Here is a 25,473-nt window from a genome sequence, read left to right on the forward strand (position 1 = left end):
TCAGTTGCTGCAAGTTGGTGCGGGCCATGAAGATGTGGTTAGAGATATTGGAGCTAGGGAGGGAGGGAAGCTGAGCATTGGAATAGCAGTCATTGTTGATTGTCGGATTGAGAGAAGGGAAGAGGGGGTGAGGGAGACGGGTGGCACTTGAGTGTTGGTGGTGGTGACGGCGGCGGCGGCAGTAGCAGCAGTGATTGCTGATGTAAATGGAATGGTCAGGGTGTGTGTGTGTGTGTGTGTGTGAGAGAGAGAGAGAGAGAGAGAGAGAGAAGGAGAGAGATCTTGCTAGACAACCGGCGTAAGTTTATCAGTTATTAGCAAGTTTGCAGAAAGGTAAACGTGTATATTTTTAATTCAGTTAAGTTGAGCAATCGTTCCTACGAATTACTTTTAATTTTTGTACCTGTAGGAAAAGCCTATGAATAATTTAAATAAGTAAAGGCGCACAACCTAAAACGATGATTGATCAATAAAAATTAATTTGAGATTGCTAAATATTAGTTTTTTTTTTTTTTTTTTTTTTTTTTTTTTGCTAGCATATTTGTATTAAGCAGAACGAACCCATCTCTTGCAAGAACAGCGGTTTCCAGCAAAAATGGGTGTGGCATTACTGAATGTAGGATGAAAAGTTGAGGCAGCCTTGTCATGAGAATAACAGGGACAATAGTTTGGATGCCTCGGTAGCTGGGCACTCGTGCTTAGGAGGCATGCCGGGCGAGGGCGGCGAGCAGAACCCATCATAACTTGGCAGTGGTTCAGTTCCGTAACTTCATGAGATTCCACTTACTCCTTCCTTCTGTAGTCCCCGTGGCCACGCGTTCTGCTAGGGTGGCTCCTACTGCGGATCTGGCCAGTGCCACCATGGAGAGGAGGATGCACTGAGGTCGCACGGTGCTGGGCACGGCCACCGCTGATCTACAGTTAACGCTCCAGTGTGCCCCACGGGAGGAATGTTTACTGTAACAGGATCGCTCCCACTACTCTTTCCCTCTCCCTCCCTTGCCTCTCCACTCTCCTCTAACCAAGGAAATTCCGCAGCAGCCAAGATTATCCTCTCGGTATTCTATTTTTTTTTTCATTAACTGATCAGTTTATTCTATGAAGTCATTTTATGAACAAGTCCTTGAATAAGTTGAGCATTCAGTAGTTGATTTTGGCATATTAGTACCAGTTTGGCCTCCACGAAACGGGTGGCGTTCCCTGAGGTCCCACTGTTAGCTAGAACTCTTGTGTTAGGAAACTCGCTGCCACCAAAAATTTGTGCATTAGGCTCGCATCCCGTCTTGTGGCGTCTTGCTTTGTGATAATTGAGACGCATGAATGCGTTAATAGAGTTGCCGCGGATGGTAAGGGTCGTGGTGATGCTGGGCGGAAGAAAGCGGGATAGAAAGGGAATTAAGCCTTGTCCCGCCCTTGCCTTCTTAGCCAAGACTGATAAGGATGCAGTGTGGACACGCCAGACTGAGACAGTCAGTGGAGACGCGGGATTAAAATAATGGCACGTAACAGGTGGGTCGCTCAGCTTGTGCCTGCCTCGCCCCAACGCCGCCTACACTACCACCTCGTACTACCTCCCTTGTTTTGCCGGCGTTAGTCTCGATCAATAGTGACAGCGGCGAGACAGCGACCACTGAATGTGAACGTGCTGGTGCCACTGCCGGCGTATGTGGTGCTGAAGAGGCCGCAGGCGTTGTGGTCTGGGAAATGGCGGTGTGGCTTAGCTGATTACCATTTATAGTAATTAAGTACCGTAGTAATGGGAGGCAGGCTTGTGTTTGGACAATACCGTAGTTGTCTTCGCCTCGAGTTTTCACTGTTAGGTAAGGATTTTTTCTCGTCTGCTCGAGTAGATAATGAATACGATGATAGATAGGGCCGCAATACTTCATATTCACATCTTTAAGCTGATTTCCCCAAATATGACGGCCGAGGAAGTTCTCAATTGGAGGCAGCCACAGGTATCCCAGCTGAAGAGGCATTAGTCTGAAACCAGCCAGGGTTGGCAGTGGGATCTGGTGGTGCTGGCCTACAAGTGCTGGCCCGTGACCGTATCTGCCGCGCCTGCCACCCGACGCTCCTCGCTTGCATCTCATTACGTCACGGGCTGTCAGGCTTCCTTCTTGTCATGAGCGTGAAATTAAATGAGAATAGTTGTGGTATTCAACTGTCGGGTCAGTCACATGGATTTTGCTGATGGCATTTCCAAGCGAAAATTTTTAAGGATTTAGGATAGACTGCATGAAGCTCTAGTGGTGAACTGATCATAATACCTTCACCACTGTCATCCATTTTTTTTTTCTTTAACCTCTAACACTACGTTTGACTTTGATAAATTGATCCCTTCCTTACGGAAACTTTCCATCCACCTCGTGGTCGCCAGTGTGGAGGAAAATCGTGAAAATGACGTTTGTTTAATGTCACCCGTAATGGTTCATCCACGCATCCCCCGTGTGTGAGAAGAACTTATGTGGTTAAGCTGTTTGTAAATCAGGGCGGAACAGCAGGCAGCGTGAAGCCCGCAGATAGTGAGCACTTTCCGAGTGTGATACTTGTAAGCTGGGGACACGCTGAGGCTGCTGAGCATTGGGCTTTACTGTTAGAAATGGCATTCTGATTTCTGGAGCCTGACAGAGTAGGAGGGAGAAGCGCGCCTCGGCATGGCAAAGATGGATGCAAATTACAAGCTTAGTGGTCATCTGAGCTGAACGGAGTGGATGGAGGGAACTGCACCTTGTGGTATCGCGAATGAAGGTTGATAGTACGTGACGGACTACTGGATTCAAGTGGCCAAGTGCGGGTGGAAAAGGGGAACGAGTTATACAACACAATCAAGGGAAGAACTGTAGATGAACGTGTTTGTGAGAGTGGTGAGAAGGTTGAGAGGTCGGCTTGCCAGCAGCATGTATCGCATTTCCCCCCCGAGACACCAACACACTGCCTCTTCTCTTGACGGTCTTCACTGTTTCCGCTTTCCCTTAACCAGATATGAACTTACTGCTGGATATTCTTAGGGCCTTAGAATATTTTGTTAATTTGTGTTAGCCTTATTGGAGTGAAATATCTCAAAATCAGCATTAAGTTAAACTTTGCTGTGGAAGTAATTGAAATTTAAAGTGATAGTGATGGCAGTGGCAGTGACGACCGAGTTTTAGTGAGCTTCCGAAAACCACCTGACAGGAACTAGTGCCATTACGCACGCTGGTCTGCGCTGCCTAACGTTATTTATTGGCCTAAAGTACATATCGATCACTTATTGTTTTGTGTTCTTTGTCTCGCGCGCAAATTGTTAAAGGAATATAGATTTGAATTGCTATTTATTGGTAGATTTTTCACATTGCCATCTTTCATGTATCGCCAGTAAGAATATTGCAAGAGAAGACAAAATAAATAAGTTCAGTTGCTGGGACAGTCTACGAAGAGCGGAAATGTGTTTTTGGCCGCGAGCAACCCTCCTATCTACCTCCCTTCTTTCCTCCCTAGTGTTGCTGGCTGTTGATCTTGTCATTTTCCTGGGTTGTATTATTCGGCATGCAGGTGTTGGGTTATTTCGCTGGTGTTCCCCCCACCTTTGAGGATGCATGAGATGGTGGTTTTAACAGGTGATCTCAAGGTCAGGGACGCGGTGGTTAAGAACAAAAACTACCGGGAGTGTGTGCGATGAGCGTTGCTGGAACAGAGGATGCTGTGGTCTTGCTCTCCCTCTATCCCCCCTGTTCACTCGCGCTCATGCCTCGGTCGCCGCGTTGCCTACTAGGTGAACATTTTTCCTGTAGCATATACCGTTCGAATTTGTAGGGTGACTTGTTTTTTACACACTGTAGTCAGTTTACCACAATACTGGATACTATGTATTTTGTGCTGACCATTCTTTATCGATTGCCATAAAAAGAAGAGTTCCATACGGCGCGGACGGGAGGCATCAGGCGGTGTGGGGAATACACAAGACGTGGAGTATTGATTGTGGGAATGAATACAAGCAGATGGTGTAGGCGGGGGTGAGGTGCTGTTAAGAATATGCATGTACGGCTTTAAATGCTTTTCAGGACCGTGATTACTAAGAGAAGATACTTGATTAGATAGCTCTTGATAAAGAGCTAACGAAGAAATGCAGCCCCAGTTTTCAGTAATTTTTCTTATTACAAACACAATACACCAACCAACCTTAGGAACGGTCAAGTGGATTGTCTTGAGGCACCGCTGGATGCCTGTTGCTGGGAACCACCTGTGGCCAACCATCTGGCGGCCCGCTCTGTTCACCGCTTCCTCATATCAGCTTCCTTTCAGAAAGCAAGTGGCGCCATCCCAGAATAAATAATTTCTTGATGTTTTCTGTTAACTTTGTTTTTATTTGAGAGAGAGAGAGAGAGAGAGAGAGAGAGAGAGAGAGAGGGGGAATTGCCGCTATTGATCCCGTCTGGGCCCCGTCTGGCAGAGGGAGCAGCTACAGGCTGCCTTCTGCCTGCGACAGCCGCCTCGCGTCGTGCCCTTCCTCCTCCAGGTTGTACGTATTTTATTTACTTTAGTTTGTTTTATTTTATGAATATTTATGTATAAATCTTTTTATTTTCTTTTAACACTTTCAGGGTCGTGAAGTCTTTCATCTACAACAACTCGGATAGTTTCACTGAAGACTTTAAGTTGAACCTGAAGAACATGTATATGGTCCAGCGAGCTCTTCCTGCAATCATCGATAACTTCCTCTTTAAGCGTAAACTGAAAGCGGTGGGTGTCGCCATAATCGTAAGCTGGACTGGTGCAGTGACCCCTTGGCAACTTTGAACTAACCATCTTCGCAACTAACGCCGAATGGGAGATGATCTAACTTTTTTTTCCAATTTTCAGCGCATACTAACCAGAACACTTGCATTGCTATGTGGGAGCCTCTAACAGTGTATTGGGTTTTAGCTTGCATGCTCGGTTTCTATTAATCAGCTTCTCTTCACTACTAATCTGCATCTACAATAACACTGGTGGTGTTGGGTATTCTTCAAAGGGTGGTGAAGTGGTGGCGGTGTCGGTGCCCCGGGGAGTGGGTTAGGGCAGCCAAGCTCAATCTTCAACAGGCCCTCAACACCCGCATACCCAATGCAGTCCTCAACTTTGCCTTCAAGCTGCGTTACCGGCAGGTCAGCGCAACTTGGTGGTCCAGCACCTTATAGGAGGATCATAAACTTTGTGCTCTTGTACTTATCCAAATAAAGCACAAGGATGTTATGATCCCTATTGGTTGTCCCATCTAGATTGTCACCCAACACCTGTAGCTTAGCACTGACTTTACTAGCAACAATTGTCAATTGCTTTAAACCTTCTTGTCGCTGGTGTTCCTGTTGCTGCCGCTGCTGCTGCTATCACTTCTGCCGATGCTGCTCCTTCCACACCCCCTGCTCTTCAGTTTTCACAATAGTATCCTTAAACAGGTGGAATACCTGCAGGATTCCTGGAGGAGTATCGCACATCCACTATTCATCTTGTAGGCACAGCTTATTGATACACGCACACACACACACACATACGCACACACACACACACATACGCACACACACAGACAGGAATAACTGTGGCTTGTTGGAAAGTGGTAATAACCTTTCCCATTTTGCTGTTAACCAAGTCTGTAGTGGCTAGCATTCACCTGGCAGTTACACCTTTACAAAAACCAGCATGTTGCATGGGTGTCCTTTTTCTTGTAGGGTGGTTAAGTCCTGGCGCACCAAGAATCCAGCTGGAATGCTCGGTGCTTACAAGATGAACTTACAGCAGATCACTGAAACGAAGTGGCCCAAGCCTGTCCTTGAATTCATCTTCAAGTTAAAGTTCAGGAGGGTAAGCTGCTACTACCCATGCCACCAACTAACTGCCTTGCTACCTTTCCTCCTGGTTTGCCTGCTTTTGCTTTCTCCATCACAGTGTTACTGCCCAGTCATTTTAGTATGTTCAGTAGGTGTTCCCAGTTTGTCATGCACTTACTTTTGTGTTTAGAATTTAAAGCCATGGAATTCTTGATTTGTCAAGCAATTTCCATGGACTCTGTGATTAAGTAGTGTGTGTGAACTCTCATAATTATATGGTGTAAATATATAATGTAGCTTGCATGGAAATAATTCTTAATCAATTTGGTATATCCCAGGCTGCCAAGAAAGTACGTGCACATGGCATTGGTGTCCACAAACCTGAGGAGATTGAAGAATTTGGGCACAATGACCTGATGGTCCTCTCTGATCTCTTAGGAGACAAACCTTTCTTCTTTGGAGATGATCCCACTACGGTAAGACATTTGAACCTTGTTCATGTATTTACTGGTGCTACTAAAGGTATTAGTATGTATAAAGAGGCACTTTTTTAGGGATCTTATTTTACCTCCTTCACCACTGCTGTTGAATCCAAGTGTCAATGTTTTCCATCTCCAGTCTTAGTATTTTAGTAGATTTTTAGAATTTTAACTAGTGGATGTTTTTAACTAAACTCTAGATTGTAGCCTTGAATATACTTACAGGATTGTATCTTAGGTAGAAAGATTGTCACTACCATCATGTGCTATTATGTTGCACAGGTTGCTTATTTATGATCTGATCATTGCATGCAGCATCTTGTACCTGTTCACATTTTCCTTTGAATGGTAGACAATATTTTTTGTCCCATGATTTTTAAGGATGTCATTTTCCATTATGTGCTAAGCTTTTTCTCAGCTCTACACCTTAGAGATTAAAGATTCTATTTTATTTCCTGTGATTTCGTATCCAGAAGTTTGAACTGATAGAATGCACTAACTATGAATATGAAGCTAAAGTACACTACCCCATTGTAACCCTAGGAACTTAAGTTTTTCAAGATGAAGATTCATCAGCAATTTTTTTCTGCTTAGATAGTTTTGGTCATGGATGCTCACTATAATTTCGTTTTTTATAGTTTACCATAGACACTAGAATTGTTTTTCATAGTTTATCGTAGACTAGAACACCATCTTTTTCTTCATCTTTTTTTTATTTATTTATTTATTTTTTATTTATATATATTTATTTATTTTTTTTTTTAATTAATTAAATAATTTTATTTTATTACTTATTTTTATTTATTTATTTATTTATTTTATTTTTTTAATTTTATTTATTTATTTATTTTTATTTTTTATTTATTTATTTATTTATTTTTTTTTTTTTGTGTGTGTGTGTGTGTGTGTGTGTGTGTGTGTGTGTGTGTGTGTGTGTATTTACCTTGTTATAGTTTTACAAGGCCGTGTGTGTGTGTGTGTATTCACCTAGTTGTATTCACTTAGTTGTAATTTTTACAGTGCCTGGGTATTATACTGGTGTGGCCCCGTCTCCATATCTACACACATCCAACTTTCCTTTAAAACTATGCACACTCCTCGCTGACACCACCACCTCGCTCAAACTATTCCACACTTCCACACACATCTGCGGGAAACTATATTTCTTCACATCTTTCAAGCTTACTCCCTTGGCTATCTTTTTACTATGCAATCTCGTAGTTCTATTTAAATTTTCCTTTCAACATCATTTGCTCATTATCCACTTCATCCAAACTGCTCAACAGTTTATAAACCTGTATTAAATCTCCGCTTTCTCTTCTTTGTTCTAAGGTGAGCAAATTAATTTCATTTAATCTTTCCTCTTAGGTCATTTCTGCCAATTCCGGAACCATTTTTGTCGCCATTCTCTGCAATCTCCAACTTCCTTGTACGCTTCTTTTTATAAGGGGACCAAACCACCCCAGCATATTCCAATCTTGGTCTAATTACAGTACTAATTAATTTCTTCATCATATCTTTATCCATATAATGAAAGGTAATCCAATATTTCTAATCAAATTATATATTTCTCCAAACATCTTGTCAATATGAGCCTCAAACTGCCCATCATCTTGTATTATCACTCCCAAATCCTTTTCCTTTTCCACCTTTTTCAACACTACTCCTTCACCCATCTTATATAACCCTCTTGGCCGTCTTCCACTCTTCCCCATCTCCATTACATGACTTTTGCTCAGATTAAATTCCATCTCCCACCTTTTGCTCCATCCGCAAATCCTGTCTATAGATCTGCCTGTAAGATTTCACAACCGTCTTCATCTTCACTCTTCACACACCTACACAATTTCGCATCATCCGCAAACAATTCATATAACTGTTTACTCCCTCTGGCATATCATTAATATAGACAAGGAAAAGTATTGGTGCCAGCACTGAACCTTGTGGGACTCCACTCCACCACCAACCAATCTGACTGCATCTCTTATTACTGTTCTCATATCTCTCCATCTCAAATAGTTTTCCATCCATTTAAACAATGTTCCCTTCAGTCCTCCATAAATCTCCTATTTTCATAGCAGTCTCATGTGTGGTACCTTGTCAAAAGCCTTTTTCAGATCCAAATATACAGTCCATCCATCCATCTCGTATTTTGTCAACCACTCGAATAAAAGCTCAGTAGATTCGTTACACATGATCTCCCTTTCCTAAAACCAAATTGATGATCCAATAATAACTTATGATCCTCCAAGAACTGAATCCAATATTTCTTTATCACCCTCTCACAAATCATACCGACCACACTTGTTAAAGACAGGTCTATAGTTAAGAGGCTCTTCCTTACTGCCTCCCTTATATATGGGCACCACTTCAGCTCTTTTCCACTCCACCGGTACTTTCTCCGTTTCTAATGAGCACCTTATAATATATAATGGATCTATCAATTCTTCTCTACATTCCTTCAATAATTTACCTGAAACTTCATCTGGTCCCATTGCTTTATCATCTTTAAGTTCCTCCAACATTTTATATAACTCCTTTTTAGGTATCTTAATGTCATCCATGTGCACATTTTCTTCCACATTTTGAGGCTTTACAAACATTGTTTCTTTAGTAAATACTTGTTGAAACCTATTATTTAGCAATTCTGCGATATTCTTAGGGTCATCTACTATCCCTTCCTCTCCTTTTAATCTTTCAATGGAATCTCTTTTTAAGTTTACCGTTTATGAACCTGTAAAACAATTTTGGATGTTCCTTACTCTTGTCTACAATATCTTTTTCAAATTTTTTCTTCCTCTTTCCTTACCCTCACATACTAATTTCTCGTGTGTGTGTGTGTATTTACCTATTTGTCTATTACAGGGCCCGAGCTAAGCTCTGTGTCCTGTCTCTTTGTCCATTCCTATCATATCTCTTTCATCTGATTGACACACACCGCATCAACGACATCACTGCTCAGTTTATTCCACTTATCAATGCTACGATGCGGGAAACTGTATTTTCTCACGTCATTTAGACAGATGTCTTTTATTACCTTTTTTCCATGTCCTCGGAGATAATTACTTGTGGTCACCTTTATCAACTCTGTCCAGTATGTCAATCTTGTTCACCAATTTATACATAGTTATCATGTCTCCTCTTGTTCTTCTCTCTTCTAATGTGGTCAGCCCCAGCTTCCTCAGTCTTTGCTCATAGTCTAACTCCCTGAGTCCTGGTACCATCCTTGTTGCCAGCCTCTGTACCCTTTCTACCTTCTTCACATTTTTCTTCATATGCGGTGACCAGACACAAGCTGCATATTCTAACTGGGGTCTTATTAAGGTACATAATATCTTCATCATTCCTTCATCTAGGTAGTGGAATGCAAGGCCAATATTTTGAAGCATGTTATATGTTTTCCAAAAAATCTTGTTAATGTGTTTCTCCGGTGACAAAGTGTTTTGCACGGTTACTCCTAAGTCTTTCTCCTCATTGGTCTCTTTAATTTTCTCATCACCCAGCCTGTAATCCCAGTTTGGTCTGTATCTACTTCCCATTTTCATAACATGGGTCTTGTCTATATTAAATTCCATCTGCCACTCCTTACTCCACTCATATATTTTATCAAGATCTTCCTGTAACTTGTTACAATCTTCCACATTCTTTACTCTCCTCATAATTTTAGTATCGTCCGCAAACATGTTCATGTAACTGTCAATTCCTACTGGCATATCATTAACATAAATCAAAAACATGATGGGACCAAGCACTGACCCTTGTGGAACTCCACTGGTTACCTTCTTCCACTCGGACTTCCTTCCTCTCACCACTGTTCTCATTTCTCTTCCCATTAAGTAATTTTCCATCCATTTTGCTAGTTTATCATTTACTCCTCCAATATTCTTTAGTTTCCACATCAGTCTATTGTGTGGTACTTTATCAAAGGCCTTTCTCAAGTCCAGGTAGATAGCATCCACTCATCTCTCTCTATGTTGTAGTATGTCAGTCACTCTTGAATAAAAACATAATAAATTGGATATGCGCGATCTTCCTTTTCTGAAACCAAACTGTCTTTCACTTTAGTGAATGTTTTCACTTTCTAGATACTCACTCCACTTAGCTTTAATTACTTCACATACCTTGCACAATATACTAGTCAACAATACTGGTCTATAATTTAGCGGTTCCATTCTACTACCATTCTTATATATAGGCACAATGTCAGCTCTTTTCCACTCTTTCGGGACTAATCCTGTTCGTATGGAGGTTTCCACAATATCAAATACAGGGTTCAACAATTGATCCTTACATTCATTTAGCAACCTCCCAGATATGCCGTCAGGCCCCATTGATTTATTAATATCCAGATTGCTTATAATTTTCCTTACATCTTCCTTAGTAACCATGATGTCCTGCATTTGCTTTATTTCCGTAGGCCTTCCTCCCATAAAATGCTCCTCCTTTGTAAACACTTTGCAAAAGTTGTCGTTCAAAATTTCAGCTATATCTCCAGCATCCTCATATACTTCTTCCCATTTTTACCTTTTCTATTGCCTCCTTATATTTAGTTTTCCATTTATGAATTTGTAAAACATTTTGGGTCACTATCACAGTTTTCCACCACCCTCTGTTCATATTCCTTCTGTGCTGTTCTCCTTACTTCAACATATCTATTCCTTGCTGTTTTGTAAACTTCCCTTGATAATACATCACTGTTTTTCTTAAGTTTCTTCCATGCCTTTTCTTTGTTCTTTTTTGCTTCTTCACAATTTCTATTAAACCACTGTTTATTATTTAAAGTCCTCTTTCTGTAATATGGCACAAACTTTTTCACAGCAGAGTTATACAAATCCATAAATTTATCGTATTTCAATTGCATATCCCTTTCCTGGTATACCACGGACCAGTCAATTTCATTAAAGAACTCCCTTATATGGTTATAATTTGCCCTAATATAATTTAATTTTTCCTCCATGCGTTCCACAATCTTATTCATGCTTAATTCCGTATCCAGCTCAAAGCTTAGGACATCATGATCGCTTCTCCCCAAGGGACATTTATGTTCAATTTCCTCTTTAGAGAGATGCCCCTGGTAAATACCAAATCCAACCTTGCTGCAACATCTTGTCCCCTGCACCTTGTTGGTGATCTCACCCACTGTGTCATCAAGTTATTTGTTGCTACCTTTAACAATTCCTCTGCCCACTCACCACCGTTCACCACTTCGTAGTCTTCCCACACTATTTCTTTACAATTAAAGTCTCCGACTATCATCACTCTATCCTTTCTGATGAGTTCTTGCTTCATTCTGTCTAGAGTATTTCTCATCACCATTTGGTACTGTTCATATTCCCAAGCACTGGTTCTGGGTGGTATGTATACTGTTATAATATTAATGTCCCTCTTGCCATCTGTTATAAGCATACTTATCACTTCCTCATTTCTCTTACTATAGTTCACCTCCTTCACTATCAGATCTTCCTTAGTAAGAACCATTATACCACCACCTCCTTTATTTTTCTATAATTTCTCCATACTTTGTAGTGTTTTACAACAAACCAGTCTAGCTTTATTTCGGGCCTTAGCTTTGTTTCCACTATACACATTATGTCCGGTTCGTTATTTCTTAGGTAATCCATACATTCTAGCCTCTTAGACAGAAATCCATCTATATTCGTGTAAGTCACTTGTATTCCATTCCTAGTCTTTTTCTTCCATGTAATGTCTATTCCGCCTGTTTTATCCACTACTTCTTTAGCCTCCCATTTCTCATCCTCCAAAAAAACTTGGTCTTTTCCTCCTCTGTTCTTTCGTCATTCCTCTTTCACTTCAGTTACAAGCATTTTCATTTTCATTCGCTCATCCTGTGACATATTTCTTATGTAAATTGTTTTGGTTTCTTCAGTCCTTAAGTTTTCAAGCCCTCCTCAACAAGGCCTCAGCTGCCACCTGAGACTTTAATTTCCAATTTTAATGGTCTATTCTTGCCTTCCTCCCACATACTCATTTTCCTTTAGTGCCTTTACCATTTCACTCTGCGTAATCACTTTATTTTCCTCTTCCTGCTTTTTCAATATCTCCCTAAAGGACCTTTGTACCTCCTGATGTTCATGGTTCACTTCTTTCATCCTGGCATCAATTAGATTAAGGCATTCCTCCTTCCTCAAGTCCCCTTCGGATATTTTCATCTCCATTTTTCTAGGAGCTTAGCCTTCATCTCTTCACATTGTTTCCTTAGTTGTTGGTTTTCTTTCTCCATCTCTACTTTTTCCTTCAATAGCTCTTTATTCGCTATCGTTAACAAATAGATCTCTTTTTTTTAATGAATCATTCTCGGCTATAACTCTGTGTGTGTGTGTTTCACTGTTTGATCTGCTGCAGTCTCTGACGAGACAGCCAGACGTTACCCTACAGAACGAGCTCAGAGCTCATTATTTCCGATCTTCGGATAGGCCTGAGACCAGGCACACACCACACACCTTGACAACAAGGTCACAACTCCTCGATTTACATCCCGTACCTATTCACTGCTAGGTGAACAGGGGCTACGCGTGAAAGGAGACACACCCAAATATCTTCGCCTGGCAATCAACTCGTCCTCTGGCTTGTGAAGCCAGCGCTCTAACCATTGAGCTACCGTGTGTGTGTGTGTAATTCACCTTGGTCACCTGCTGGTCACCCAGCTAGTCTTTCCCATTACGGAGCGAGCTCAGACCTCATAGACCAATCTTCAGGTAGGACTGAGACCACAACACACTCCACACACCGGGAAAGCGAGGCCACAACCCCTCGAGTTACATCCCGTACCTATTTACTGCTAGGTGAACAGGGGCCACACATTAAGAGGCTTGCCCATTTGCCTTGCCGCCCCAGGACTCGAACCCGGCCCTCTCGATTGTGAGTCGAGCTTGCTAACCACTACACTACACTATGCGGTGTGTGTTTCACTGTTTGATCTGCTGCAGTCTGACAAGACAGCCAGACGTTACCCTATGGACCGAGCTCAGAGCTCCTTATTTCTGATCTTTGGATAGGCCTGACTCAGACCAGGCACACACCACGCACTGGGACAACAAGGTCACAACTCCTTGATTTACATCCCATACCTACTCACTGCTAGGTGAACAGGGGCTACACGTGAAAGGAGACACCCAAATATCTCCACCCGGCCGGGGAATCAAACTCCGGTCCTCTGGCTTGTGAAGCCATTGCTCTAACCACTGAGCTACTGTATGTGTGTGTGTGTGTGTGTGTGTGTGTGTGTGTGTGTGTGTGTGTGTGTGTGTGTGTGTGTTTACCTAGTTGTTGTTTTATAGGGCCTGGGCTTTATGCTCGTGTGGGCCCGTCTCCATATCTACACTTTTCCAATTTTTCTTTAAAACTATGCACTCTCTTTGCTGACACCAACTTCCTCACTCAAACTGTTCCAAGTCTCAACACATCTTTGCGGGAAACTAAATTTTTTAACATCTCTGACATCCTTTCCTCAGTTTCTTACTTTGCGATTATGGTCTTCTAATGTCATATTCTTCTCTCAGGATTAGTTTCTCATTATCCTCTTGATCCATTCCATTCATCAATTTATAAACTTGTATCAGATCCCCTCTCCCTTCTCTGTTCCAGGGTTGGTAGATCCATAGCTTTTAGTCTCTCCTCATATGTCATCCCTTTAAATTCTGGAACCATTCTTGTAGCCATTTTTTGTAGTCTCTCCAATTTCCTTATGTTTCTTTTTATTGGGGGTCCACACAACTCATGCATATTCCAATCTAAGTCTTACTTTAGTACTTAACAATTTCTTCATTTCTTTGTCCATATAGTGAAATGCTAATCCAATATTCCTTAGCAAATTGTCTCTGAAAATTCTATCAATATGGCTTACCAGTTGTTTTTTTTTTTTTATTGTCACTCCCAAGTCCTTTTCCTTTTTTACTTTTTCTAGTTCTACTCCATCTCAACTCCATCTCACATCTTATAGATTCCCACTGGTTCGTTTTTCACTTTTTCCCATTTCCATGACATGGCTTTTGTCCACATTGAATTCCATCTCCCATTTTTTACTCCATTTCCAGATCTTGTTTAAGTCTTCCTTTAGTATTTCACAATCCTCTTTTTGTTTAATGACTACACAGTTTCGCATCGTCTGCAAACAGATTTATGTAGATGTTCTCCCTCTGGCATGTCGTTTATATATACGAGAAAAAGTATTGGTGCCAATACTGACCCGTGTGTGTGTTTCACTGTTTGATCTGCTGCAGTCTCTGACGAGACAGCCAGACGTTACCCTACGGAACGAGCTCAGAGCTCATTATTTCCGATCTTCGGATAGGCCTGAGACCAGGCACACACCACACACCGGGACAACAAGGTCACAACTCCTCGATTTACATCCCGTACCTACTCACTGTTAGGTGAACAGAGGCTGCACGTGAAAGGAGACACACCCAAATATCTCCACCCGGCCGGGGAATCGAACCCCGGTCATCTGGGTTGTGATGCCAGCGCTTTAACCACTGAGCTACCGTGTGTGTGTGTGTGTGTGTGTAATTCACCTCGGTTGCCTGCTGGTCACCAAGTCAGTCTTCCCCATTACGGAGCGAGCTCAGAGCTCATAGACCGATCTTTGGGTAGGACTGAGACCACAACACACTCCACACACTGGGAAAGCGAGGCCACAACCCCTCGAGTTACATCCCATACCTATTTACGGCTAGGTGAACAGGGGCCACACATTAAGAGGCTTGCCCATTTGCCTCGCCGCTTTCCGGGACTTGAACCCTGGCCTCTTGATTGTGAGTCGAGCATGCTAACCACTACACTACGCGGTGTAAATGTGTGTGTGTGTGTGTGTGTGTGTGTGTGTGTGTGTGTGTGTGTGTGTGTGTGTGTGTGTGTGTGTGTGTGGAAAGAATATTAATTACCCTGTGTGGCATCACTTCACTAGGTTAAACACAAGCCTCAGTTTTTTTTTTTTCAGCAAGTGTTTGCTTTCTCATCACTGTATTGTATTTTGTTTCATGGCTAGTCTGTGAGTTATATACTACCCTTCATTTTATGTCTATGGTATTTACCAAATGAAACTCAACTTTACTCCTTAGAAATTTCAATATCACAATATTGTGAATAGTGTTTTTTTTTTTTTTTTTTTTTTTTTTTTTTTTTTTTGGGCAGTGTCTTAGTAGTTTTATGAAGATTAAAAGTTATGCTGCTGCAGGAAGTGAGAACATGATCATGAAAGTTATATGAATCAGTCATTTTAGAGTGTGCTTTGAAGACTTAAGACAAGTGTAAAAATTTTGTTGGTTTTGAGGAAATAAGAAAAGTCTTCAAGGACAGAACTGGAATTGGGGAATATAACCATATTTAAAAAAATATTTAAGCTTGAAAGCTGCTTGTTCTTGTGGCTTTGTCTCCCTCATCTCCATTTCCACTTCTCAATATCTCTACACCATAGATTTTTTGCCATCAGAATTCTATTGGCATGAAGAAATTTTCTTGGCATTGTGGCAATTCTTAGACATTTATCTCATTGCTCCTTTTCTTCTCTATTTTAGTGGAAATCTTCGATGTACCTAGTTTTAGAAGTATTTCTGAATAGCTTGACCACTACCTTTGCTTCCAAAAGATTACTTTATACAGCAATGTGTTTATACAATTGAATGGGCTTTCAACTGACCATTTATATATTGCAGCCCTCATTTCTATTAATTCATCAGGATAGTTTTAGGATATATATTTTTTTTGTCATGGGCCATAGCACCTGTAGGTAACTTGAAGATTATTGGAAGCATTGTTAAACTTTTCAACCCATTAGTCGGGCAGGCAATCTTATTTATTGTGGTACCCATAGTAAGGTCAATATCACCACCCAAGTCCATCTCTGGTGTAACTACCTAGAACCTGGTTATCTTGGTAACATGTACGTAACTTTAAAAAACTTGACAAATGGCAAAGTTTCAAGGCTGTACTTGGTAGGATTCAAACCTACGTGTGGATGTCTGCCCAATCCCACGCTCACCACCTTATCCACTATGCCATCGCCTCCCTGATTCATTTTACTAAAAGTACTTTAGCATTCCAGCATATGTAAAGAATAATAGTGTGGGTTGTTTCATTAACTATTAATCCAAGGTGTAAGAGGTCTTCACCTCATAAGTGGTTGTATTATTTTAAAAATGATCCAAAAAATAGGCTGTAAGACTCAATATCAAAGCCACATTAATTCTACATACTACATACTTGACTATTGTGCTGCTGCTCCCTAGATACTTGATCTTTAACAAATGTGCAGCACATCTGAATTCTTGGCTGAATTATGGTATGTGGAATGCATTTGTTGATTTAGTAAAACATCCATATATATAATATCTAGTTCTTGGCTGAATTATGGCGTGTGGAATGCATTTGTTGATTTAGTAAACATCCATATAATCAGAAATACTCAGGTCTTTTTGCAATATATTTTAAATTTATTCTGACAATCTTGGAAAGCAATTAAGATTTATCTGCCATATATTTATATTTTTGTTTGCATGGTTATTTTGAAAGGAATATAAACTCAGCAAATACCTGGTTTAATTTAACTAGTGGTGTACTCCCTGAAAGTAAAAATAAGAAAATACTGATGAAATTATAAAACTCACTCATCTCGGTAACCTAATGCCATTTATTTTATTGGCCACATTTGGCTGTAGTTTTTATTCAAGAATTAATGGATCATCAGGAGGCAACAAGTGTGGTGAAGGAAGGTTTATTGTTGTCAGTTCAACGAGAGTTGTACCGTGTGCCAAAAAAAAAAAAAAAAAAAAAATCTCATCTTAGTTTCCATATTCTCTCCTTGTCACTCTGTTCATAATCCTTACTTTCACTTAATATTTCATGTTAGATAATAATGAATAATCAAGATATGATAGTGAGAAAATTGTCCATCTGAAATTTAGTAGGGTGTTGGTGATAATTTCAACTCCAGTAATTTGAGGACTACTGTATTTAGTCTATGACCACTGTTATTTTATTTTCACTTCATTGTTTAGTTTCACTAATAATTTTTACAGGAATTTCTTTCCAAAATCTTATTCTTCTACATTTTATAAGAGCTGGAATTACTGTAACTATTTTGCTTTCACAGCTCGATGTAGTTGCATTCGCCAACCTTGCCCAAGTTGCATTCATGGACAAGGAAGTCAGTTACTCTCTCCGTGACTGGATGACTGAAAATTGTGCCAACTTGGTAGAGTTCTGTAACCGTGTCAAGGAGCGTGCCTTCCCTGATTGGGAAGAAATGTGTACTACCCTGGACTTGAACTCTCACCTACCCAAGCCTCCCCCTACTGAGGAGAAGGCTGAAGAGCCAGCAACTGAGAAGGAGGAGAAGACAAAGGAGGAGGAGAAGAAAGATGAAAAGGAGAAGGATGATACTGAAAAGGAGAAGGCTCAAAAGGATGAGAAAGAAGGAGAGAAGGAAGACAATAAGAAGACGGAGGAAAAGGAGAAAGAAGAGGAGAAAAAGTAAATTGATTATTCAAAGTTGTTGAAATAAGTGGAGAACCAAATCTATTTGTAATATATGTGATAAATGTTGTTTGAAAGGCTTTTTTTGCTTGATACACTTTGTATAGATCTTCTTGTTAGCGTGGAACACAAGCACCTCCCCGTGCCGATTTAGCCGTTAACGTTTTGGTAGCCACTATCAGAAATAAGCTCGTTCATACCTTCATTGTTTGTGGGAGAGTTCAAACAGTAAGGCCTGAAGCATTTTGGAGGGACAAGGGTGGTCTTGGCTGGCATATTCCCAGTCAGGCCTGTATATTATAGTGTTGGTTGGGCTTTCATGTTGTAGAGCGCAGATTGGTCCCATTTTGCCAGAAATTTCCTCTCCCTTGCTGTTAGAACTGGTACCAATTCTTTGTAGAATTCTTTGCTCTTGATAAGTGTGTTGTAGATCACTACTAAATGATTCCTTTTCACTGAAGGTAATGACAAGATTTGTATTCAGACTGAAATTCTTCAGAGATCAAGTTGAAGGTTTGAGCTGGTTGAGTCATAATCTGTGTGGCTTATATAGCTTGTAGATTTATTCCATATGATTTTTAGTTAAGTAAAGTTTTAAGAGCAGTATTATTCATGGAAAATGAGTTTGCTACTTTTAATACCATGACAATGAAATTTCTTAATTTTCATTCTTTTTTATGACTTTTGTACTATTAGTTTGTACATTACTAGCTTTTAATATGGCAACTAGAACATTATGATAGTTTATACATATGAAGTTATTTTGTAATAAGGAAATACTCATTTTATAGGTTCTCTTTGATACCAGAGGGAAAACTCCCCACCGCTTCTTGTGATAGGAATGCTCATGCTAAGCGGGTGGTCTGTCTGGGGTTTTTGGTCTGAATCACTGCCTGGCTGCTAGTGGAGGGTTGGGCAAGTACACCATTCCATTTGGTAGTTCATTTAAAGAGGGTCAGGAAAGCTTCATCTTGCAACTGACTACTTAAGGAGATTTATAGTTGAGGGTTGGAAGCATGTTACATACCTATGACAAGAACCTGAGACAGCCCCTTCTTGGACACCCCAAAATCTGATGGATCCAAAGACAGCTTCACGGCACCACAGTAGTCACTAGGGACCAGAGTGCCGCACAATCAAAATTATAGTAAGGCACAAGGACTTGTCTGCTAAGAAACTCAGTGCTGAGAACAGAATATACATGCTAGTTCTAAGGGATTAAGAATTTTTTACTAAAAGGCATTGCACAGTATTTTCGGTCGATAATTGTGCTGTGATAACAAGAACACCAGTTTTCTAAGAAGTGCTAAATAGAAGTAAGCCATTCGTACAATGAAGTTTATAGCCTTGTGCTTAGTCCAAATTGTAAGAATGATTTATGCTCCAATTGCTAATGTTGGCCCTAGAAATCTTGCTAGACCCTTCAAAGTGTATGATATCATGTTCGTACCCTAGCTTTTGTACACTTGGTACCTTAAGGCTTCAGCATTGGTGTAGTAGGCAATATAACTGGCATTTCTATAATAGGCACATACACCACAGTTATCATGTATACACAGACGTATTTATGTTCCTCAATAAATGTATCCTTTTAGGAATATTTAACCTCATTCCTGCACCCTGATCCAAGGGGGGATGTGCAGTGGTGTACCCTCGCTGGTTTTACTACATTCAGTCATTTTTTGGTTATTTGTAATTTACCATTTTTTTTTTGTCTGTTGTGGAGACTTGAGCTTGGCAATGTTGCAAAATGACCACAGTAATGGAGAGTGTAAGGGGGTGACTGACGGGGATGGAATGTTAGATTGTGCAGGACTGGAGTGCCAAGGAATGAGCGAGCTTGTTGGAAATCCGATACTAAGTGTGAAATGACTGCTTAACTTCCCATGTAATTGACACTAAAGTGATTATGAATTTTAAGTTAGTGTTATTTGCTCAGCTATTCATTCTTGTGGGGAAGGCTATATCCTACTGGTATCTAATACATGACCTGTGTTCTATATTAGAGGCCAAGATGTGGGTCATGTGTTATGATCAGGCCTGGAGAGGGAGTGGCTTATACTTCATATTGCTGTCTGAATGTGTGTCCATCCATATAGCACGTGCCTATATGAATGTCACATAACCAAGGGAATAATAAGGTCAATAAAGTACTAGTGATATAACAATGCTTTAGGTCCTACTACTGTTAAGTCCTTGACTGACTGACTGCTATGAGTTTTCAAGCCTTAGGAAAATGTTCTAGTATAAACACAAGACAATACTGATAGTCAGATTTGCTTAAATGCTTTTGGTTTGTATCTGCTTCCATCTTCCCACGACTTCACTTATTTTAAGTGGGAGGTTTCAAGACATTTGTCAGACTTAAGGTTAGGGAACTTGCAATCAAGTGGGCTTTTTCTTCCTGGGGTAGCTTTCCTACCAATTTAATTTGGTTCTTATAAAGTTGCATATGATATTCAGTCATGGGGTAATCAACCTTTGATTGCTTTGAGTTCTTGTGCCTGGAAGATTTTCTACTATAAAGTTTCAAGATGCCACTGGTAGCAAAAATAATAAGCATTTATTTAAAATTGCATTATTAGTAGTATGTTCTTTATTAAAATTGTTCACGATTGCTGAGATTACTGGCAAAAAATATTCGTCCTGGATGCTTTTTTTTTTTCATTTTTTTTCCAATGAGCTGGTTATAGTAACTGCCATTTTATGTAGAGGTGGGAAAAAAAATAATGGATAGAGACCTCCGATACAAAAGTCTGTGCCATGTGCTGGAAGCTGACAAACCCTTGCGTAATTATGTAAATGGAATTGGTAAGTAATAAATTGGTTAGTTGTTTTTTTGAAGGAAGCAAGACACATCCTTAATCTTTATATGCTGCATTAATAGTGTGTTCACTCTTAGAGATGACTTTAGATTTGATAAGCTGGTGCATATATATATATATTTTTTTTTTGTTAATTCACATTAACAACGGAATTTAACAGAACTAAATTATTTTTAAAGTATATCCACAAGTTAACTAAATTATGCACTTGTACATGAAACCTTTGATAAGCATCTTATCTCATGATAAAGTAAAGACAGGAGCATAATGGCGATATTCAGTCTCATTAACTTCGATTTCTAAAAACAAAAATGTCGTGGCCTAGACCCGCTCGTGGGATCCTGCAGGCTGATCCCAAGGACAACGTCACAATTATAAAGGCAGTGAGTAGAAATCCTTAATATTTCTAAAAACTAAATTATTTTTAAAGTATATCCACAAGTTAACTAAATTATGCACTTGTACATGAAACCTTTGATAAGCATCTTATCTCATGATAAGAAAGTAAAGACAGGAGCATAATGGCGATATTCAGTCTCATTAACTTCGATTTCTAAAAACAAATGAAAGTCGTGGCCTAGACTCGCTCGTGGGATCCTGCTGGCTGCAGGCTGATCCCAAGGACAACGTCACAATTATAAAGGCAGTGAGTAGAAATCCTTAATATATCTACATCTGTTGTTGGCTAGTGGCATCGCTGAAGCTTGACTCCACATTATCATGGGCTGTGGCTCACTAAGGCCCATGGTATATTACAACTGGTAATCATGTTGAAATCTAAGCTAACCATCATATTGGTGTGATTACTAAAGACCGAGAAGCTGAGTAATAGGGGAGCATTGTCAAAATAAGTGGGGGCTGATCACCTTGCCGGCAATTGCTCTGAATGATCATGAACTTTGTACCTTTTAGCTGTAATCAGGCTTTCATATATTTAATACAGTGAGGTTTGAATATTTGTTATAGATTTATGTGGCTTCATTTATTTATTCATTTATTCACTTATTTTTGTCATGATTTTATCTTAATTTATTGATTTATAAGTTCCTTACTTATTCAAACCTTTGGATAATATGGAGACCTTGGCCTCTTTTCCCGAAGTTAATGCATGACAGATAGAATTAAGGTAGCAGAATATCATATATGTATGTATATATATATATATATATATATATATATATATATATATATATATATATATATATATATATATATATATATATATATATATATCAGCTTGCGAAAACTTATTCAAACATTAGAAAAATAAATAAAAGGTTGGTGAATAGAGTTACGCGGCTCTGTGGTTCTTATGATGGCTCATGTTTTTTTTTTTTTTTTTCGTATTTCTAGAACCCTAAGTGACCCTTCTTGTTTGGTTAAGATTAATTAGGCTAAGTTAGATTAGGTTTTATGAAGTTTGGTTAGAATGCTAGTAGGAAAACAAAAATTAAGATGGGCGTCATCACACGAACAGGTCACTCGCCTCTTAGATAATATTTGGCAACACTTTTTTTTTTCGGTAGTTGATATATATTGTACGATACTCAATAACCTTAGTTGTATCTGACATGTAAGTAAATATCGGGAACTGCTACTATGATTATCTCCATATTCCCCAAACTTTTTGCTAACGATCTAGAAATATGGGATTTGAGAAGACACGAACGACTCTCGTTAACAAATTCACCACGAATGTCTCACCTTTTGGCTAATTTATTTGGGGACCCAAATAAAACTGTACAAGCAGTGGGCAGGGGGGCATGTTATAGGTGAGAGAATATATTGCTGATACATTGGAGATTTAAAATTTCCCTTATAAAACAAACTGGCAATGCAACACTTGCATGTTTCCTCACAGTGATGAACGTGTTAATTGTCGAATGTGGAGGGTTAAGGCTTATGCAACATCATGCAGGGGCTCGCCAGTCGCCACGACCAATTGTGCTAAAGCTTATCAATGAGGGCACTTCATTACAATTCCCTGTTAGCAATATTGAACATGTCACCCTGATCTCGGCTCTCTCGTAGCGCCAGAAACCACTGAAGCACTGGCATCTGATGTACTGTCGTAGCATTGGCATTAGTATCAGTACAGTGTTGCCAGATCTACCGAAATTTCATGAGATCTACTGAAATTCCGACGAAACTCATGAAATACCGAATTATTGCTGCAATCTACAGAATTTTGATAGGTTCTCCAGAATTTCTCCAGAAATTAAACTTCCCGGTTACTGGTAGTTCGAAATTCATGAGAGGGGAAGGGAGTGAGCAGAGCAGAAGGGGTGGGGTGGGGGGTTAGCGAAGCTATATAGGCCTCTGGTAGTGCCTGCATGTAGTGCCCACAATAGTATAAATAATATTTATTCAGTTTATAACCCTCCTATACCCTTGTTTGTTTTCCACGTAACATGTCCCTCCCTTCCTTTCCTTCCCCCCACTCCCCCCGAGAAATCAGACTCAGTACACGTATTTGGCCTCCCTTCCCTCTTCCACTCCCCAGTTGGAATCAAGTAGTAAATGCATATTTCGCCTCCCCTCCCTCCTTTTGTGGATCAGGGATAATGAGCCAATGTACCCACACCTCTCTACCTTCATGCTTAATTTGTTGTGCTTGCCTCACTCAAGTGCAACGGTGGAGTGAGTATTTTCAAGCATAAATCTCATGAAAACAAAACTGAGAAACAGACTGTCAACTAAAACTATTAGTGGGATGCTTCACACAAAAAGAATTATATCAAATTATAATTGTCATGATTTTGAAATAAAAAAAGAAATGGTTAAAAGAATGAATAGTGAAATGTACAAGAATAAATGTGAGCAGGAAACAGCAGCTGAAACCACTGCTGATGATGATGAAGTAGAAGACTGATGTATGTTAGGCTAAACTAAGGTAGTTCGTTTTGTTTTGTGAAAGAAGTAATTTTTTTCTACCAGCATATTATAATAAAGTATTGCAGTACGGTACTTACAGAAAGTTTCTTAATTCAATTTCACTACTTCAAATATATTCATATAGAAACATTTTTAATTTGATTATATGTACATATATTATCGAGTGTGTCTACTGATTTTTTACCTATATCTACTGAATTTTTCCGTACATTTCTACTGAAATTTCACCTGCGCCATCTGGCAACACTGTATCAGTACTTGCCCAGTTCTGCACGCTGCAGTAGTGTCTCCAACCAGAGTGTAATGGGAGGGACAACTAGGTTAATCGCATTTGGGTTTTCGCCTATATTTCATTCTGTTTTCACTATCCCCATGATATCAGGGTAAAGAGATTATATTCCCCTTACCTTGTATGATATAGTGATGTGTAATAGGTACGTACACAGTACAACAAAACAATATGCCAAAAGGATTTAAGTGTTATCTTCTTCGACAGTGTGCTCCAAGAGACGAGACTAACAATGTCTGCTGAAAGCGAAGGACAAGGCACGGACTCCAGGTGGGTGGTGGTGGGTTTGTCTGGAGTGACGCGGGGAGGAAAGACCTCGCTGGCCTTGAATCTCCTCTCTTGCCTCCCAACCACTACAGCCTACCTCAGCCAGGACGAGTACATCCTCCCTAATAGCCATCCTGCCCACTCCGCAGCCCCTGAACCGTTGAGTGGCATAAACAAAGAGACACTAGCTAGCATTGATATGAGCCGTATGATGAAAGATTTGCGGCGTGTCCTGGCAGCAGAACCAAGCAGCTTGACCCTCTCCGACCCTGAGAACTTGATGGACAGAAGTCAGGTGGTAGGCTGCGCCTTGCAGGAACCTCGGCCTCCTCTTAAGGGCCGTCAGAGAACCTCTAGGCTACCGGCAGTATTAGTGTTAGATGGGTTTCGCCTCTTTGAACATACAGATGTACTGTCGTTGTGTCATCTCCGTTATTTTCTAACACTGACGCGCGAACAGTGCGTAGCGAGAGGCAAACAGAGCCCACGTACTTCGTCCTTCATAAACTCTCCCCAATACTTCGACTTGTGTGTGTGGCCGAAGTACGAAGAGTACCTGGCGATGCTTATAGACAATAGTGGAGCTGACAACATACGCTTCCTAGATGGTGCCTCACCGCCAGACGCCCTTGCAAAGACAGTGGAGAACGAGGTGAAATCCCTGCTTGGGCTGAGTGAATACTGCTCTTAGATGTTGATCCTCTGCTAGTATTTTAAAAGATAGATACCGATTCATTTCAGGTGTTTTTCTTGTCCGAAATATATTACATTATGTGGTGAAAAAGGAAGAAAACTATTTCATGCTTCTTTGATTTAGAACAGTAGTAGTTAAGGAGTCAGAGCTCTTGCAGGTGATACAGACATGAAAGGGTGGTACCAAGAACTGTCGGGCAAGTAAAGCAGTCCTGTCACTGGCAAGGCCCAGAGATCAATCAATCTATCTATCTATCTATCTACTTATCTCTCTCTCTCATTTATATATATATATATATATATATATATATATATATATATATATATATATATATATATATATCTGTGTGTGTGTGTGTGATTCACTGTTTGATCTGCTGCAGTCTCTGACGAGACAGCCAGACGTTACCCTACGGAACGAGCTCAGAGCTCCGATCTTGGGATAGGTCTGAGACCAGGCACACACCACACACCGGGACAACAAGGTCACAACTCCTCGATTTACATCCCGTACCTACTCACTGCTAGGTGAACAGGGGCTACACGTGAAAGGAGACACACCCAAATACCTCCACCCGGCCGGGGAATCGAACCCCGGTCATCTGGCTTGTGAAGCCAGCGCTCTAACCACTGAGCTACCGGGCCGTGTGTGTGTGTGTGCGCCTCCCCACCCCTCAGAGAGAGAGAGAGAGAGAGAGAACCCGCTGCAGCTGACGTCACTAGCCCCTTCCCTTTCCAACGGCTGC

General features: G+C 40.4%; 2 protein-coding genes across 4 annotated transcripts in view; both read left to right on the plus strand.

Annotated features, from left to right (window-relative positions):
• Nucleotides 1–19,923, plus strand: part of LOC123504846 (failed axon connections-like) — a 31,631-nt gene extending 11,708 nt beyond the window's left edge. Inside the window, exons 3-5 of one of the 3 annotated variants that reach the window (XM_045255740.1) lie at nt 5,688–5,820; nt 6,125–6,262; nt 17,376–19,923. In XM_045255740.1, coding sequence (XP_045111675.1) covers nt 5,688–5,820; nt 6,125–6,262; nt 17,376–17,759 — 655 coding nt within the window. In that variant the 3' untranslated portion in view covers nt 17,760–19,923. Of the gene's footprint in view, nt 1–4,583; nt 4,723–4,993; nt 5,127–5,687; nt 5,821–6,124; nt 6,263–17,375 lie in introns of all 3 variants that reach the window. The other 2 variants (XM_045255739.1, XM_045255738.1) reach the window with 2 other exon arrangements.
• Nucleotides 19,924–20,894: 971 nt separating this feature from the next.
• LOC123504865 (nicotinamide riboside kinase 2-like) lies at nt 20,895–24,771 on the plus strand. Its single transcript, XM_045255770.1, has 2 exons — nt 20,895–20,966; nt 23,913–24,771. Exons 1-2 carry the CDS (start codon nt 20,895–20,897, stop codon nt 24,723–24,725), a joined length of 885 nt encoding a protein of 294 aa, XP_045111705.1. The 3' UTR covers nt 24,726–24,771.
• Nucleotides 24,772–25,473: the final 702 nt, after the last annotated feature.

This window comes from Portunus trituberculatus, chromosome 17 (assembly GCF_017591435.1).
Source record: "Portunus trituberculatus isolate SZX2019 chromosome 17, ASM1759143v1, whole genome shotgun sequence".
Taxonomy (NCBI): domain Eukaryota; kingdom Metazoa; phylum Arthropoda; class Malacostraca; order Decapoda; family Portunidae; genus Portunus; species Portunus trituberculatus.

Excerpts from the sequence above, each read along its gene's own strand:
- LOC123504865 (XM_045255770.1), top strand. The coding sequence starts at position 20,895 with ATGTCGTGGCCTAGACCCGCTCGTGGGATCCTGCAGGCTGATCCCAAG. Across the intron at positions 20,967-23,912 it reads ACGTCACAATTATAAAGGCA|GTACGTACACAGTACAACAA; the intron begins GTGAGTAGAAAT and ends GATGTGTAATAG.